The following is a 19,057-nucleotide window of genomic DNA, read 5'->3' as shown; positions in this document are numbered from 1 at the left end:
CAACTGGCAAACTAACCAAGATGTACTTGAATCCTACATGTGTTTCTATCAGTTGTGATTTAGCTCCCAGTGGATACAATAAGACTAAAGTAAATAATCACATATAGTATGAGAAAAACTTAAATTTTTAACATTTTTTATACTCTTCTGAACATCTTACTTCCTTTCAATTTAATCTTAGCCATTATCAAATGCCACACAACATATGAGCTAGTCTCTTGATGTAATCCACTCTCCCAGCTCAAGAATTCTGTCTGTGTATATGGGCTATCAAGAGCTAAAACATCTATGCCTTACTAAACACTCAAAACAGCAACATCTGTTGTTACTGTTTGTTATATTAAGATTAACCACAATAATGTTGACAATATTAATACATTTAAAAGCCTGTCACGTATCACTGCTGTTGCACAGTTCTGAGAACGGCATGATCAAAATAAGAAGTGACTAGGAGAAAAATTAAGACTTATGGGATGTGTAGAAGGTGAAGAACACAGAGACAGACATTGAAAGTCTTGCCTCCCACTGGGACACTGACCTCTCCTACCTGACTTTTTCCAGAAAATTGTGTAACTGCCACTGTCCTGAAAAGAGTCACATGACTCATGAACTTGTTATCCATCTTCCTCAGACTACTGCTATCCTGTGATTGCTGTCAGAATAGTAGAAAAATTGTGACTGAAATTAAAGGGTGTTTAGAAATACCTCTAAGCCATTGTAATTGTTAAAATGTAAACATACTCAAAGAGACCAGAAAGGAAAATCATTCGATGAAACTTCAGTGTCTTAAGAAATAAAGAAGTCAGCTTGTCTTTACAATAAATTGTCCCAGTTTGTGACATTTTTATGTACTTGCTGCTGGATGTGTTCAACAGTTGATGAGTGAGGGAATAACTGAATAAATACAGTTGCTCTACTCATAGAAATTTATCTACTTCCAATCTCCAAAATATTTTCACATAGTGCAATATTTTTATAAGATTCAAACATTTTTGTTTACTATGCCTCTTGAAAAAATTTTAAATAAGCAGTATTAAGGAATGATTTGATAAATTACATTTATAACAGAATATTATAAGTTAAAATAGGATTATATGCTCTGGAATAGAAAGTTGTCCAAAATATATTAAATAAGAATGATCAAATTGAGGAACAATATGTATTATATAAAATTTTGTCTTTTTAAAGAATTTCCTGGTATGTCTGCTTATATACATGTATTTACACATAATGCAAAAGAAATGTATGTTACATGCATAAAATTCAAGATATTTTTAGACATCATAGTAAAAATGTTACTTTCATATAGGTAGCTCTTTTTATTATCATCATTGAACTATTCAAATTTTTCAAAAAATAATTATATTATTCCAGAAAATCAATTTATTAAAAATGTATTTTCCTGGAAGAGAGAGACATAGGAAAATAAATAAAATTCAACTCCTTCTGAACAGCCCAGCCTATCATAAAACATTATTGGTCCTGCAGACTCAATTATATGCATCGCTAATCTATTGAATCCAGTTTATGTCTAGACAAAAGAATAAAAAAGCAGAAGTCAGTAAATAAAAACAAGAGTAGATGAACAATGTAAATACAGTTTATTGTGGAAAAACTTCACTGAAATGTTGGTTATTTATGAAGCTGTTAGTTATATTATGTCCTTTACATAATAATGCACGATATCTGTGCTTCAATGTCAAATACCAAAAGAATCTCTAGTCACTTCATGTATCCAATCTCCTTTACAACCCCAATTACAAAAAAACCAAATAACCACTGTTTAACAGGCATTGGAAGGAGGATTAATCTTTTTTTCTACTATGTGGATTTTCTTTGCAATGCCTGTCCTTTAAAGATCAAATGAACTCAGTTCTGAACCATACATGGCATGCTGTCTGACCTTATTGCACATATAACTTGTAAAATATCAACCCCATTTCTGTGCTGATACACTGTGGGATACAAACCCCCCCAAAGCTCAGCTTTTACAGCTAATTAACAGTAACAAAGAGGATGACATACTTTCTTTGAACACTTCTGTCAGCAAGATGTCCAATCAGCAAAAGATAGAAGCATAAATTCCCTTCCTCCCTGCCCCCTCCCACTCATTTACATGCCAAGGTACAGAGAATCTACCTGCATTTTGATTTAAAAAAAAAGAAAGGAAAGAAAGAAAGTAGGTCAAGCTGTCTAGGCTTTATGCGTTAGCATTAGAATCTGGGGAAAGGCTGAATGATGCCAGTCCAGTCACAGTTTCAGAACATTACAGGTTATTTTTACATTCATTTTCCACATAGGCTTATTCTCTTGTGGTCGTATTAGTTTAGCCCTACATTTAGACACAAGTCAAAAAATAGCAATGATACCTGTAAGTCTACCCATTAAAGGAACATGGATACAGAACATCACATGCTATGTCACAGCATGCTAATTTTTTTAAGTGCATCCATGATGAGGGACAGGCAATTCTAGCACTGTCCATGCTTAAGAAGTCCTTTAATATAATACACTGTAAAGTTGCTCAGACTTAGGATATGTAATTCGGATTGCATAATCATTTCTAAAAGTAGCTGGCCTAGCCTGAAATGTTCTTTTCAGAGCCTTGCAGTTAGGTAGAACTGGTTCATATTTAAACACAGTCAGTTACTACTTATTTGATTTGGGTCAAAATTTATAAATATAGTTTACCACCTCTAAAATTGAGGTACTAATCCACATTTCAATGGAATATTGTGAATATTAAATGTAATTTTTATGCAAATGGTTCATGTTTGGTTATAGTAAATATTCAATACATGCTGAATAGGATTGTTTATTCTCTTTCCTAACCAAATGAACAGGGTGCACATGATTTTATAGTGATAATTTAACCCTACCTATGATAATTAAGTGTTAAAATCTTCAACATTTAATATATATTAATTAAAGTCATTAAAAAAAACTTAGATAAGTGGAGAATAAATTTCACCTCTGTCATTCAAGCAGGTGTCAGAGATCAGATTAATAGGGGAATTTTTAAAAAACTAAATTGTAGAGTAGTGGTAGTTGATTAACCTCCACAACTCTCATCAATTACCATTCATTACCATGGGAGTTTTTGGTTCCGGTTTTTTGTTTCTTTTTTTTTTTTTTATTGTTCAATTGGATTCATCATTCCCATCATGTCACAATGCAGGGAAATAAATGACAAATATTTTATATAAGCACCCCCTATAATACATCTGATGGCAGATAAACAGCATACCTAGACCAAATCTCAGAGAGGTGACCTGGAATATATGAACAAAGAAGAGAAGCTGATTAATAGCTTGGCATAAGGCAAGTGTTCCTTTCCTGAGAAAATACAATGTGGATAATGAGTCCACTTCATGATAGGCCCCAGGACTAGGGCCTTGAGGTCCTTTTGTGAAGGTTCAATAGGCAGTAAATGGGGAATCCCAGCTGAGTGTCACATGCTTTCACCATTATCCTCGGGGAGTCTACCTCATCCCTTACTCCCGGTAGAGTGTTTCTCTTGTGTGCTCTTGCACTAATATGGAAAACTACTAGCAGCAGGAGGAGAGAGGTTACAAGCCAAAAAGGTAGCCTCCATTCTTTCACAAAAACATCCCTTCATCAATAGACATTTATTATGTATTAGTAAGCACTGTGCTAGTGTCTGAAAATACAGAACTATAAAGGTAGGTAGTACATGCCCAATAACCTTGAAAAGATCACAGTTTAATGGGCTAAAAGGACACATAAGGCAATAACTGTGGCCATGGTAAGGCTTATAACAGAATTAAGAGCAAAACACTATGATAGGACCAAGAAGGATGTGATGAGTTTTGTCCCAGGGGCCAAGGAAGGCTTCGCAAATATATGAAGTACATGATCCAGACTTTGAAGATGAATAAAATTGCTCCAGACTAGGAAGGAGAGGAAGACAGATAGGAATGGGAGGAAGTAGAATTATTTTAGAGAGAGAAATAGCATGAACAAAGGTACTCTGGAGCTCTAGTTTTGCTTTTTGCCATTTCATGGACAAACTTTTTTTGAAAATTTTGTTTCTCTGCCTTTAAAAGTATGCATGTACTTTACAGACTGACAAAGTGTGTAAACTTACAACTCAAATTAATTGTAAAAGCTATACAAATTGTGTAAAGCAATCAATCACATAGCTATTTGTATTTATTTAACAAGGGAAAAATGGTACATGCAGCTGGTAACCGGAATGCTCATTAATTTGTATCACATGTGTTAGGCTAAATGCTGGCATTGTTTGACTTTATAAAATTATATTAAACTGACAAAAGACAAAGTCGTCATGTTTGGCCTGATGAGGGGCTGGATTCTGTATTTTTACCTGCCCACCAACATAAGGGACAGAGTTGAAGCACATACCTTTAAGTGTCTGAGTTCAAATCCTGGCTTCACTCTTATGAGCTCTATAAACAGATACTACTTTACTATATTCATTAACTAATGAAGATAACTATTTTTTTTTTTTTGCTTGTAGAGCCTTTTCTAGTGTTAGATAGGATAACATAAACCAACTTATAACAATTATGAGATTACTGGGTGCTTTTATATTAGTCACCTTAAGTAACACTTCTCAGAGTTAAGACCTTTAATTATACTTCTGTAGCATGAGGGTTTGAAGTACCAGCAACGACCGTTTTCTGTGTCTAATGTGCCACTAGAGCAAAATTTATCCACCAAATTGTAAGATGCTTGAGGTCAAAGCCATACCTCACTGACTCTGTATTTTGAGTTCTTTCAAAGGTAATTGTAAGGAAAAGAGGTTTGTCAAAAACATGTGATATAGAAAGAACAGATGTGAGTTAGCATGGAGAGGAGCTAGAGGCGAAGCTAAAAGATAAGCACACACTTTATATTTTTGGACTCTTTGCAATATAGCCCACCAGCTTGCCAACAGGAAAGGATAAGGTGTATTTTGCCATATGCTGGCCTCAAGATAATAAACTATTAAAAGGCAACAGATACTGGAGTGTCAGAAAAGTCATGACATGTTTTGGTTGAAAAACAAACAAAAAAAAAATGTGCCATGACTTTTCTGACAACCCAATAAATTAGAAACATACTTGTAGTTAGCTCTGATTTGTATAAAATGCATTACAGTTAATTTAATGGGATGCTTTTTCCCATTTTGATGTGACTTTAGGAAAATTTAAAGATTACATACATAGTATACATTACTTTCCTATTGAATAGTACTGATTGAGAGGCTTTTCAGGACTTTACTAAGAAACAAATTAAGTTGCAGTGTAAACATGGGTAAGATTTCATCTAACCCCTAACTGTATAGCTGGATATGTAACTGGGAGATGATGAGTTCAGTTTTTAATATAGTAAGTTTGAGATGCCTGTTAAGACATCCAGGAGGAGATACAGATTATCTTGGGAAAAAAATAGGGTTGTGTTCCAAGGAAAAGTCAAGACTGGACATGTATATTTTAGTGAGAAGTTTGGACTCACTCACTTAAATTCAGAGTACAATTCTAGGGATGCTAAGATTAACTTATTTTCACAGATCCCAAAGCCCTAGTAATCAAATAAAACTATCTTTCACCAAAGACCTTATTTTGGGTAATCAATATTATGTTTTTAGTCTTTGTTGGGTCTATAATACTCTAAGGAATAAGTTCAAAATGAAGTATGTTTCTTGATAGAAACTGTCCACCATTACAATGTCTTCTCTGAAACCTAATGGCAATATGTTATTCCAGGTCTATGCTTTATGGGCAGAGAGGTTAAACTACTTTATTTAACTCATCGCTAGGAGAGCAGAGGTCTCCTCTGCCTGTTGACTTAACAATGCTAAAGTCTGGTATAAGACCTCCTAAAGTAAGTGCCTGAAGTCAATACAAATTGTGTTTCACAACTCTAAATATACTTATGCTTTCACCAAGACAAATTTCTCAAGTCTAGAAACAAATATCTCTAATCCTTTCCTCCTGGTTTAAGGTGTGGATGACTTTCATGTACTATTAAATAGAACAGTGTCTAGTATATTACTTAACTCATGTCCTTCTTTTGTCTAAGTGAACTGCTCATGTCTGCATGGCCCACCATCAGTTTTAATAGGACTCCAATGTCAAAATGTCACTTTTATCTCATTTCCTGGTCTTTGGCTGACATGTTTGCTATGAAGTTTGCATTTTTTAACACTCATGCCTTTTGCTTAATTTTTAGCATTGTGTATGTGTTTGCAATAAAAGAAGATTTTCTGATCAATGTACACAAGAGTTCTTAACAGCATGAAATCTCCAAACTAATTGTAAAATAATAATAATAATAATATAACTCAAAGGGGGATATTAAGATCAAATTAAGAGGACATTAAATACTAGGCATATAACGTTCCTCTGTACAAAATTGGGTAGTACCCATGTGTTTAGAAACAGAATGATAAAATCAAAGAAACATTTAAGCATATAAACCTGCCACAGTATATAAATTGTATAGGAAAGTATTCGGAATAGAGACAAAAATACTAACCAAGGTATGACAATACTATAAGTGGAAAGTACCTGAATTAAGAAAGTGCTAATAGAGATAGTTATTTTCTCTTTTCTAAAATTCCATAGTGCTAAAATTTCAGAGAAGGGGATAATTCTAGAAAATTATCAAATAAATATAGAGAAATCTACTGATGTGCCAACAGTAATGTTTAGTAAATTAGAAAATGAGGAACTGAATTATCAGTGGGGAAATGTTAAGGGAGGACTTTGTACTGATGAATTTGATCCCAAAAGCCCCAAAACAGGAACTCTTTCAACATTCTGGATAGAATGTAAGCCAACAAAAATATGGCCATCAGTTCTCCCATTTTTTTCCAAAGATAATTTGTATCCTTCATACCTTAAGAGTGGATAAGAATTTTAGAACACATGGTAAAAAGATAGTATTTTAGTTTTGTTTGTTTGTTTTAAATCAAATAATCAAATAGACTGCATGTTATTTAATCTACTCCAGAACCAGGAGATTAAAATCAAATCAGATAACTGGAGAATATGTTCTACAGGATTGAATTTAAATATTATGTAACATAAATCAAACTTAAAAAAGGTGACTCTTTGATTAAACAAAATATTTCAGATGAGGGCTTCCCTGGAAGCACAGGGGCTAAAGACATAGTGATATCAAGCTACTGCCAGCTACTAGAGCAAGAGTCCCATCCTCAGCAGGATGGCCAAGGAGTTGACCCACACGGTACATGGTGCAGCAGGCCTCTCCTGTCTTGCCACTGTTCCCCTCAGCAGTATATTTCAGTGCACCTCCTTGTTCCATTCCCAACTTTGTCTCTGGTGAATCCTCTTACCCCCCACACCTCTGGCCTACACTCCAGTTCTTGTTCGTATAAATAAATACATCTTTAAAAAAAAATTCAGATGGAATTTACTTTAAATTCAAGAAAAGTCTGAGAGAATAATTGGGCTTTACACTGTTGATAAAGGGATGTGACCATTATAATTCCTGAAATTAAATGTTTTAAGTTAACCTTAATAGAGCAATAAGGTAAGAAGTATAAAATGTAGATAAGTAAAAAAAAAAAAAAAAAACAAGATGAGAAGAATTTGTTAATATGGATAAGTTATTTTGGGACATGTAATATATATTTTAAATACTCAATGTTTCTAATCTATATTAAAACTGCTGATCAAAAGGTGTACTTCTAAATCAAAATCAATTAAGAGCTTGGTCTGAAAAACAAGGCTTCCAGTCCAGCAAAGTACAAAGAAGAAACACTTAAGGCAAATATGTACAACAATTCACTAATCAAATTTGGAATGCTCTTTCATCCTCCCAAGATGAAAGAATTTCAAAGAACAGTCTGTACTCAACTTTTTCTCCATCTTGCACACATTTCCTCTCATTAGAACCAATGCAAAGGTTAATATTTATGGCAGTGAGTTAGCACAAATTTACAGTGACTTTTCTATGTAAGTCAGAGAGGGGTTATGTGATCTCTAACAAATGTTATCAGACATATATAAAAGATGTTTTCTCTAGAGTAATAGGATCTATAAAATGAGTTATCTTAAATTATTTTTAATACCAACTTAAAATCTGCTTATTGATTGTAGAAATCACTTTATTACACATGTAATTTTAACATATTTAACACCTTACAGTTTATGAGTCTGCTCTTTGTATAAAACCTATCACATGTCCCTGTTCTATTAGAGATAAGAAAGTGAGAACTAAAAGAGGAAAAAAAAATAAGAGGCGATACACTAACATGGTGAAACAACAGAGGTAGAGTCACTCTGGGATAAAGTATGTTTACTATAATTTAGCTTATCTCCCAGTTAACTAGGAGATGAGGAGATGAGCTAGCTTATTTATTCATTTATCCAACAAATATTTATGGAGTTAAGTACTAAGGGATAAACTCACATGTTTTTGTTTTTATTGAGTCTAAATTACACCTGGGTTACATTATGTTTCTCAAAAATATATTGATGCCTGACTAATAACTTTTACTAAAATAAATTATTGAAACCCACATTTCTGTATCATTTTTCTTCTTACTCATCATCATTAGAAATTCTAAGTCATATATTCTCCCATCAAAAAGTTTATCCCTCTTTGTAAATAATGCACAGTTATCAAATGATAGGTAATAATTCATGATAAAAGGAAGCTATAATTAATAAATTATTAAAAATAATCATGAGGCAAAAGTTCTCACAGACTTTCTTTAAATAACCAAACACCATCAATTCCTAATTAAATATGAAAACAGTATCAATAGAATTAAACAACTTCAATACTACAGCTACTGCATAAACAAAACCAACAGTTTTTTTTTTTGTAAGCAAGTCAGGTGACATTTTCAGTATATTATTTAAAAACTGCATTTATGACTTAACATTAAAGAATACAGTCTATAAATTACCTTACCCATAATATTTTCAATATATAATTCATGAATTCAGTTATTACTTCAAAAAACATTTATTAAGCCCTTATTGCTAGCCATTTGAGTCAAAAACACTTCATTCCAAGTTGTTATATTTTTCAGTGAGAGTTAGCCAAAATTTAAATATGATTATGTTTTCAAATAAATTCTAACAAATATTCTGCTAAAGTTCGGTGATATAATGTGTCAAATATTCATAGCCTTATTGAGATTACATGCCATCAGAATTTAAAGGTTATCTAATTGAAATGGCATTAGACATTTCTTCAAGACTCGAGCACCTTCTAATGTAAGCAGTCCAGCTTATTGGAAAACCGTCAATTAAGAGCAGAAATATGATCTTTTTAATGTAAAGATCAGTGGGTAGTTAATACCTGGCCTTGAAGGTCTACATAAATTTTCTGGATAGACTGATGGATAATCAACATTTGTAATTTTTATAAATAAACCATATAATCTATGATATCACTCAAGTGAATTTTAAGGTCATTTATATTCATAAATCAAGCTACTGCAGTAATCTATAATTCTACAAATCTCATTTTCCATTTATATTTCAAATGATTTTTAAAAATCAGGGCATGCTCAAAGGTACTCAAATGATTTGATAATATTGTTTTTGAATTTCCCAAACCTACGTATTATGCAGAATATCTCCACGTCTGTCACCTCCAAGCACCAATTCTAGATCCTACAGACTTTCCTTTTCTCTTTTCTTCCTCCCTCGCTTCCTCCTCCTCCTAACTGTTCTCTCTCCTCTTTTTTTAAAATATGTAACTGCTCTTCCTCTTCTTTTTCATAGTTACAAGGAAATCACTAGCCTTGATTAATATCGATTTCATGTTGAAAACACAGAAAGAAAGAACATCTCCATATAATCAACTTGAGAGTCACTGATGGCTTATTTCTGCTTATAGGCAATGGGGAGAAAGGTAGTGTGGTAGAACACTTCATTTACAGATCAGGGTTTAAACTGCATCCTCAGAGTTGACATAGTAGTGAGCAATGCTGACCAAAAAAAAACTAGTGATTGGTAAACCCAAGGAACCAGTATCTACTTCCTATTTCCGAGCCAAGGGCAGATTCTAGAATCAAGGATTTTCAGATATCAAATCTAAGAGGGGAAGATATGCAGAGAAAAGTACTGAATCCAGAGTGAATCACCAATCAATACCAAGAAAAGAGATCCAGAAAGGAAGAGACCCTAATAAAACAGCTATCAGAAATCCATGACAAGAAAAGGAGTAGCAGAAGGTACTCAACTGGTATGGGCATCTGGAAAATTAATTATTTGCTTATGAAAGGACCCTAAGTCCACATTTGATCAACATTTGAAATAAATACCCTTTCTTTGAGGCTAAACCCTTTAACCATAAAATAAACAATAGTGATTTGAGTAATTCAATAACATGGCTCTTTATAATTTGAAAGTGATCACTGTAGAACCTTTTCTCAGGTTAAACATGTAATTGGTTATAGATCACTACGTAATTTCTTTCAAGAGGAAAAGTTCTTTTTTATTCTTAAAGTAGTAAGGCTCTTAAAACAGAGCAAACATATTTACAAAGTTCAGATGAAGCTAAACAAGATTCCTTATTGTACTAGTTAAGGTTATCTCAACTGATCATTATAATGCCATAACAATTCAGATGCTTTCAATTTTGAGTGGCAGATATTTTCTGAAAGGCAGTTGAAATTACTTTCTCAGGGTTCCCATTTTGGAAACTGCATTTGAAATTGAAAATTTATAACAGCTTAATAATGATTGTGCTGAGGTGTATTATTTATTTATTTTTCATTCCAAGATAAGCAGTGAAGTCAACTCTTATGGTCAATGCAAAGTCCTACTCTGCTTATTGGAAATTCTAGAAGTCGAAATAATTTAATAAAATTTTGAGAATTAAGACAATGCATTTTGGTATTTGGTGATTTCCTAAACTTTTTAGCATGAATACCTGCAGGCTATTCTCCAATAGTAACCACTAAGTTGATCTAATCAAAAGTCCTGTGAGATGTAAGTATATAGGGAAAACTTATAGAGATAGAAACAAAACAAAACAAAACCCACTTGATCGAGACTAGAAATATAAACTATACCTCAAAAACAAAATAGGTGTTTAGAGTTTTCAACGCTTATGGAATCTTTCAGAAAAATGACTTTCACATGATAAGGAAAAATTCTCAAGGTATAGTCAGTTCTAACAACTTTAAATGGTAACCACAGTTTTCATTCATGAACTGTTGTTTGCCACCTACTATGTGCTGAACAAATTCCTGTGGGAAGCTTAGAACTCAGAGAACAAGAAATGGCTCAGATATATAAATGTCAAGAATGTATGGCATTTCCTTGATATTCAGGTATCAAAATGAGTATGACAACATAACAACCACCTTTTTTGCTATTTTGTGTGTGTGTGTGTGTGTGTGTGTGTGATCTCAAAAGCCCTTAAAGCTTCCTTTCTTCCTTTTATTGTATGAAATTCAGATCATTCTTTCTTGGATGAGAAAGAAATGATGACATAATTTTGGTGTCATCAGTTTTGCAAATCCCTGCTTCCAGCCAGAAGGAATACTATCTACTGGGCAGTAACTAATTTTATTAATTTACAAAACTGTGTAGAGTCACTAAAAACACGTTAACAAACAAACAAACAAAAAAAACATAGCAGCAAGAGGTATAAGTTATCAATACTCTTAGTATAATTCAATTTATGGTTGCAACAGAAATAAACTTCCAAAGGCAGAATTATAAGCTATTTACAAAAAAAAAAAAAAAAAAAAAAAAAAAAAACCAACTAACAATAGAAAGAAAAACCGAATAGTTCAATAGTACTTACTATATGAAGCTCTAAGTAGTCACCCAGGCCAGAAGAACTGTCCACTCTCACGAGTACAGCTTCTTTCTGAACAGTGCTAAACCCTATGGCCAGTCTGTCTGCACGTGTACTTGGCCTGTCATTAGGAGGCCACTTATACGTGATTTGTCCACCACCTTTGCTAAAGATGTACGTTGTCCCAGCTGAAAAACAAACAAAAAAAAAGTCAATTAGTCTATAGGTCCCCAGGCCATATTTTCCACATATGTTATGTTGGTAGACTGAAGTATAAATTTTACATTTATGGCACTATATGTATATATATACATACACACATATATACATATATATGACAAAGACTATACATATGTGTGTGTGTATATATATATATATATATATGATAAAGACAATAACAATTTCAAGCAAGCATACTCAAGAAGACAGAGTTTTTTTAAATGATAAAAATATCAAGGCAGCTTAATTTCTAATGTACTCATTAAATCTACCAGCAGGGTTTTCAGAACATATAGGAGATTATTTCCTTTTCTACTAAGTTGAATAAGCATAGGCTATAATGGGGTTTTATTTCTTTCTACCAGGTTTTAAGGAGTTACTTACTAGAAACACTGTCTTTGGATACTTTAGAAAGGAGAAGAAACATATCAATTAGTTCTTGAAACAAGATCTGACAGGGCCATACAGCACAGCAAAGTAAATCACAAATACTCTACAAATCAACTTTTATAGGAGAAAGGCTTGTTCACATATGACAAAAGATAATTAATGGATGAACACCCTTAAGCTCCAGTAGCCATGTCAAGAAAATATAGATAATGGATCCCATCCATAGAAGTCAGGTCTTATTTAACCAGCAACATCTAGTAGCTGTCAAAATATCAAGCATCATAAAAAGACCCATGTTTTCCCCATTGTTAATGCTAGTCTTCAAGATCTAAAAATAATGACATGGCCCTCCCTGGTGGCACAGCAGGTTAAAGCACAGCACTAAAAAGCTAAAGCCACTTCAGCACGACTTTGATCCCCGCCCCGAAGGTGATCCACATGGCGCAGCAGATCTCTCCTGACCTGCCCACTGCTCCCCTCAGCAGTGTACTTCCTTGATCTGCCTGTTCTGCTCCCCACTCTGTCTCTGGTGAATGCTCTCACCTCCCCTTCCCCTCTAGCCTGTACACCTCAATTCTGTATGCATAAATAAATAAAAATAAAAATCTCAAATAATAATAATAATGGCATGGCTTCTTTTGGTGAGTCTTCAAATTTTACTTTATGGTAGTGGTATCAGAAAATTATTCACCTTACCTTAAAAGAAAATTGTTTCAAAAAGGTTTACTAATCATCATCATGCAATGATAAATACTATCTCATTGAACAATGAACACTGGCATCAATCACACTGACTAAAAAGACATGAAATCTTTGAGTCAGAAATGGTAAGAGAGAGGTAAAAATGATCTCTTATTTATCTTATAAATATCTCTCCCCACTAAATGGGATCACATAATCATTAATATTTAGTTATTTTAGGAATAGACTTTAGAGTATAATTGGCATAGGAAAGTGTAATATTCCAACAAAAAGTACTCAATGTATACTTAATATGTGTGAACATTAGAAAAAAAATAGTATTAAAAGTCAGGCCACAGCATCTTTTTTTTTTTTTTTATGTTAAAACAGTTTCTACCAATAGTGAGGCTTATGTTAAGTTTTATGTACAATTGTATGCTTTCAAGATATCTACACATTAAGTTCCTATAGTTACCAAATTAAAACACTGATTAAATCAAATGGACTTACTGTCCCATTTAATTAAATAGCTAATAATACTATACAGATAATATTTTCTATTCTCTCTCTCTTTTTTTTTCTTTTTTTTTGTTTTGAAGTCAATCATTATTTGTATTCCAGATAGTTGCCTAGGCCCTTGACAAACACCAAAGATTTCTGCAGTATCCCTCTTGTGCTTGATGCCTAGAAAGACATTGGTATGTCAGCCTGTCTCCAGAAATATGCCAGGATGTTCCTGATTGTAAAAAACTGAATCTTGTTAAAATGCAGTGCTAGAAGGCTGCAAACGTCTCTAATAATTTTCAGTACTATTACATGAAAATGGTTTACCTCTCTCATGTGAGTATAGATAAGTCATATTTTAAAGTCACCAATCAGTGTGCAAGCAAAAAATAACTGGAGTATATAAATTATGTCTCAGAAATGCCAGAGATTTCTAGTGCCAATTATACCCTATATGATCAGAAGCCTGTTCATCAGGATATTAATAAGCAAGCCCTATTTGATAAATATTGTTCTGCTTGGTAATTGTTGCAGATGACTATGCATAAGTGTTTCAGAAATTCCTACACTGATAAAAATAGGACAAAAACATTTAATGTGAAGATTTTTTTTTAAGATTTATTTATTTATTTATTGTGTACTCAGAGCTGGGATAAAAGGCCAGAGGTGCAGGGGTGGTGAAAGGATTCACAAGAGACAGAGTGGGGAGAAGAACAGGCAGATCAATGAAGCACACTGCTGAAGGGAGCAGTGGGCGGGTCAGGAGAGGTCTGCCACGCCATGTGGGTCACCTCCAGGGTGGGGATCGAACTCATGCTGAGGTGGCTTTAGCTTCTTAGTCCTGTGCTTTAGCCCGCTGCACGACCAGGGAGGGCCCTAATGTGAAGATTTTTTTTTTTTAAAGAAGGATGTTGTGGTGACTTCTGAGTGCTGGGACTTAAGGAAATTATTTTTCTCCTTTCAATTATCTTTGCTCTCTAATGATAATGCATTTCACATTAACTAATAAAGATATTTAAAATCAGAGTGTTCTTCAACAGTTAAAATATTCTAAGAATTCAAATGATTTGCAGAATCACCAAAGTAGTAGAATTACAAAACAACAATATCATACATTTTTAACATTTACAACTACCTTCTCAGTAAATTTTTCATTTCTTCCTGGTTGTATAAAGGAAGTAGGACAAGCATCACTCCTATGTTATATTGTAGGAAATTTATTCATAAGCACACTTAGCTCAAGTTGCAAACATGGTTAAGGGAGAGCTGGTAGCAAACCTAGTATTCAAACTCTCACTCATGTATTTATATTTATTACAGTAATGTTTCTGTTATCATAACAAGACAGTCAAGAAAAAGTTAACTGGCTATGCCAATCTGAAGTTATCAAGTTACCATATACTAATGTCTCATATCCATAAAGTGACATTTGTACCTTATGATCATATACTGTCCTTTCACCTCACAGTACTTTAAAAAAATAAAAATAACATGTAAATGTGAAATGACAGAACATTTAATATATGTAGATTAACATTTAGTTTAGGGTGTACTTCCAAAACTTGTGGAACTATGAATGTTTCTAGTTACACAGTAACAGAACTTGGAAATAATAATCTGAAGGTTTACATTTTCAGAAGGTAAGTGTCACAACACAAATAACATTATTCAAGATTTTATTCCATCTCCTATTTCAACCATTTCCAATAGAGTTAAGACTGGGAAACTGTTATACCATTAGCTACTCTGTCCTCCTTACAATGTCTTTCCAGCTCCTCAGGTTTCACTAAAACAGTAAAAACTGTTGTACTACTGTTAGCCAAACAGTAGTTTGGAAATTATTTCTAGTTTCTAGTTTCTTTTTTCACCAGATATATTTGGAGAATAATCTCCCTTTCTTCACTTCTATATGTATAAGTGCACTATAGCATACCACCAGCACAACTGCATAAAAAGCGAGAATGATTCCAGTCCCCACACAGTTCTCTTCTACCTCTACAAGCATTATGCCTTTCTCAAAAAAAAAAAAAAAAAACAAAAAAGGCATTATGATATAAATTGGACAAAAAGAGCTGTTGCTGCATTAAGAAACAAAATCACAATAGAGTTTGCTATCCTTAAAAAATATGAGAATAAGGGCCCTCCCTCGTGACCTAGGTGTTACGTTTCAGCCCTGCCACACATCAATGGCTCTCTCAGGTGGCCTGAGTTTGATCCCTGGCCAGGGAGCTGACCCACATGGAGCAGCAGACCTTGCCGGTCTTGCACACTGCTCCCTCCAGCAGCGTATTTCAGTAGATTTGCCTGTTCTGATCCCCACTTTGTCTTTGGTAATCCTCTCACCCCTGCACTTATGGCCTTCACCCTAGTTCTTCTATGCAAAAATAAATAAAATGTTTTTAAAAATAAGAGAATAGTACCATCATCAAATATAATGGGTCAGATACTAAAGTTTCAAAATCTAATTCATTTAATGTGCCATTCTGAACCAAGCATTTCATATACTTAATGTGACACACCACCAAAGAAATTAAGGAAGCTCTGCACGCAGACTTGGGTTCAAATTCCAACTGGAATGTTTACTAGCTATATGACCTTGACCAAGCTATGTATTTTAAATTTTGGGTTTCAGCATTCAACAAGAAAGGTATTACCCAGAAACCCCTTCGTAAAATGTCTGGTAAATTATAACATGGTTAAGTGCTCAATAAATTTTAGAGATATGATGTATGTTTTAAAAATATAAATAACATCGCAGCATTGTTGTTTATTTAATATTATTTTAATATTCAAAAATTTAACTCAAATGCCTTTAAGGAAATGACTATCCTACATCTCAGCTTCAGTTCTTCCAGCATTTCATTTGTTAGACTAGCCCTTTTGTCACATAAACCACTATATTATTGTTCGTGTTCACTAAGAGTTGACAATGGAAAGGATATTAAATTGTACCACATGGGAGCTTTCGGAAGAAAAAGAATATTAGTTTGTCACTGTAAAACATCTAACATCCTGTATTTATAGCATAATGCAAAAAAAAAAATTCACTCTGACCATTAAATAAAGGAACAAATTTACAAATCTATGAAAAATGAACTACTCTTTTATTTCTGTAGAAGTAGGTTATATTTTTACTACATAACTGAATTTAGCATGCAGCAATAGCACATCTTAATCACTGTAGTAAGCATTCGATCAATATGGAGAGAAACATGGAGGAACAGGCTACTTTTATTACTTATGCATTCATCTATATGGCAAGCATTGACAAATCAGTGCCATGACTACTAATGGATCTACTGCAAATAAACCTTGACATCCATCACATCACTGAATGTCTGGATGATCCAAACTAAAAGTGGTTTTAGGCAATCGCTAAATTTAAGTTGAACAGCAAGTCTACATAACTCACTCTAAATTCATTAACAAAGCTGGCTCTATCAGGTGCAGACTTAGCAGTATCAACATAAGTTACACTGAAATCAATGTTTGTAAAAAGTATACAAGAGCTTTTATTTCTAGTGTTTGAACTCCCTGTGATGTTAATAATAAAAAAATATTTTTTATACTTTAAAGTCTTATTTACATAAGACTCACTCTCCTCCTCTTTTTTGGCCAACCATCCCCTCCCAAAATGTACCACTCCAACCTCATTCGCTTCTGTGAAAGCTAGCATGTTTCCCCCCATGGCCTGCACTTTTTTTGCAAAAGAAAACCTGTCAGCATGTATAGGTCTGCTCCATTACTGGCTGCTCTGGATCCTTGCTACATGAACAATAATATAATTAATTTCTGAATAGATTAGCTTCTAAGTCATAACATAAGTATATGAATAAAAGGTTCTTTTCTCAAAGCCCATAATTCTTCAAATGTCATAGGGTAACCAACATGAAACATTCAGGCCATTATTTTTCTATTAAATGTAATAGGGATATAACACCTTTTTCCAGTGAAAATTTGCTAGGCAGTCAGATGGAAATTAAAAGTAAAACAATTATAAATAAGTGTAGCTTTTATTCCTCCTACAAATTTGTCAAGAGACTGCTGTTAAATTTAATTCCTGAACAATCTCTACCTATGTGCACATGTGCCACTGAGTCAAGTTCACAAAAAAACAAAAACAGAGAAGGCCATTTCGTATGGAAAGAAGTGTGAGACAGTATAATTTCTAAACTGTTGAAATTTCAAAAATAAATAAGTAAATCTTAACAATCCCACATGTGCACTAAAGCAAGACTTGACTATAACTCATTGTAATTCTTTGCAAGATTATAAAGAATTCTTTCATTAAACTGAGGACTATAATTTCCTAATTCTTAAAATTTCATAAGGGAACACTAAAAACTCCAGAAAAGTTAGCATTATATTAGGAAAGATGAATGGAGTCAACATAACTACAGTTCCTATGGAAGACCTGTAATCAACTGTAAATTTAAAAAAGTAATCACGGTGATTACCAATATTAAAAATAAAAGACAACCCTCTATGCTACACATACTTTCTCAAGATAAAAAAAAAAATACCAGTAAAGAAGACTATATACAATCTTCCATAACTGAAACGAGGCAGATTTCATGGAATTGACAAATCCAGTGTAATTAGCTAGAGGCACTAAAAAATGAGCCAAAGTTTTTGCCCATACATCAGTGAAAAAGAGAACAGCTCCTTGATAAATAAAATGGCATGCCACCAAAATGACTTATAACCTGGCCCCAGTCTAAATCAGACCATCGCAAAGAAAATAAAGAATTCACATAGCTCCCAAACTAAGGTTTTAATCAAAATAGTTGTTAATGACATACAAATTAGATGAAACAATAGGAGGCTTTTCATATGTAGCCAGTGACATGTTTAATAAAAATCTTATAATAAATTTTAAGAACAGTTTGTTGACTATGTATTATATGCAAGCTGAGAAAGAAATAGTCAAAACTGTAAGCACCCTGTTGTGGAAATTTCCTGAAAGTGACAGTTTAGAATCACTACATATACCACTCCAGTTTGCGAATTCAGTTTAACTTCTTTCACAGTTTTTCTTGAATCCCATGCAGATCAGATACATTGTGAGAATTTCAGGGTACAATCAATAGAATCAAAGAATAAAGCAATTTAGAATCCAAATCTGGGAAGACTTGCAAACACAGGAATCTCTCTTTTAGGTCAGTCTATATGAGATTCAGTTCTGACTCTACGAAGATACAATTTAAAATGAAAAATTGCAAATGCTTATTCAATATGAAATTTTAATTAAAAGAAAATGATCAAGAAAATGTAACAGCAAAAAAACTATCATAATTTCTATAAGATTTGGAGTCATTTCTTTCAGACATAATGTCAATAGTAATTATACACTCCAGTGGAAAAGTAAAAGAGAATTTTCCATTTGACTATTAGCTCAAAACCTTTCTCTAATAAATATTATCTAATAATATAATGTATATTTTCAATTTATTCTTTAATAAATATTCTATATTTTGTAATCTCTATTTTCTTTAATAAA

At 33.2% G+C, this 19,057-nt stretch overlaps 1 protein-coding gene across 12 annotated transcripts in view; it reads right to left on the bottom strand.

Moving 5' to 3' along the window:
• The window catches only part of NRXN1 (neurexin 1), a 976,600-nt gene that overhangs the window by 266,622 nt on the left and 690,921 nt on the right, over positions 1-19,057 (bottom strand). For all 12 annotated transcript variants that reach the window (XM_012727414.1, XM_012727413.1, XM_012727415.1 and 9 more), the window contains one exon: positions 11,770-11,951. In XM_012727414.1, the coding sequence (XP_012582868.1) occupies positions 11,770-11,951 (182 nt within the window). The remainder of the gene's footprint in view (positions 1-11,769; positions 11,952-19,057) is intronic.

This window comes from Condylura cristata, unplaced genomic scaffold (assembly GCF_000260355.1).
Source record: "Condylura cristata isolate star-nosed mole 26May11 unplaced genomic scaffold, ConCri1.0 scaffold00020, whole genome shotgun sequence".
In the NCBI taxonomy this organism is placed as follows: Eukaryota; Metazoa; Chordata; class Mammalia; order Eulipotyphla; family Talpidae; genus Condylura; species Condylura cristata.
This window is presented reverse-complemented; position numbering and strand designations above follow the sequence as displayed.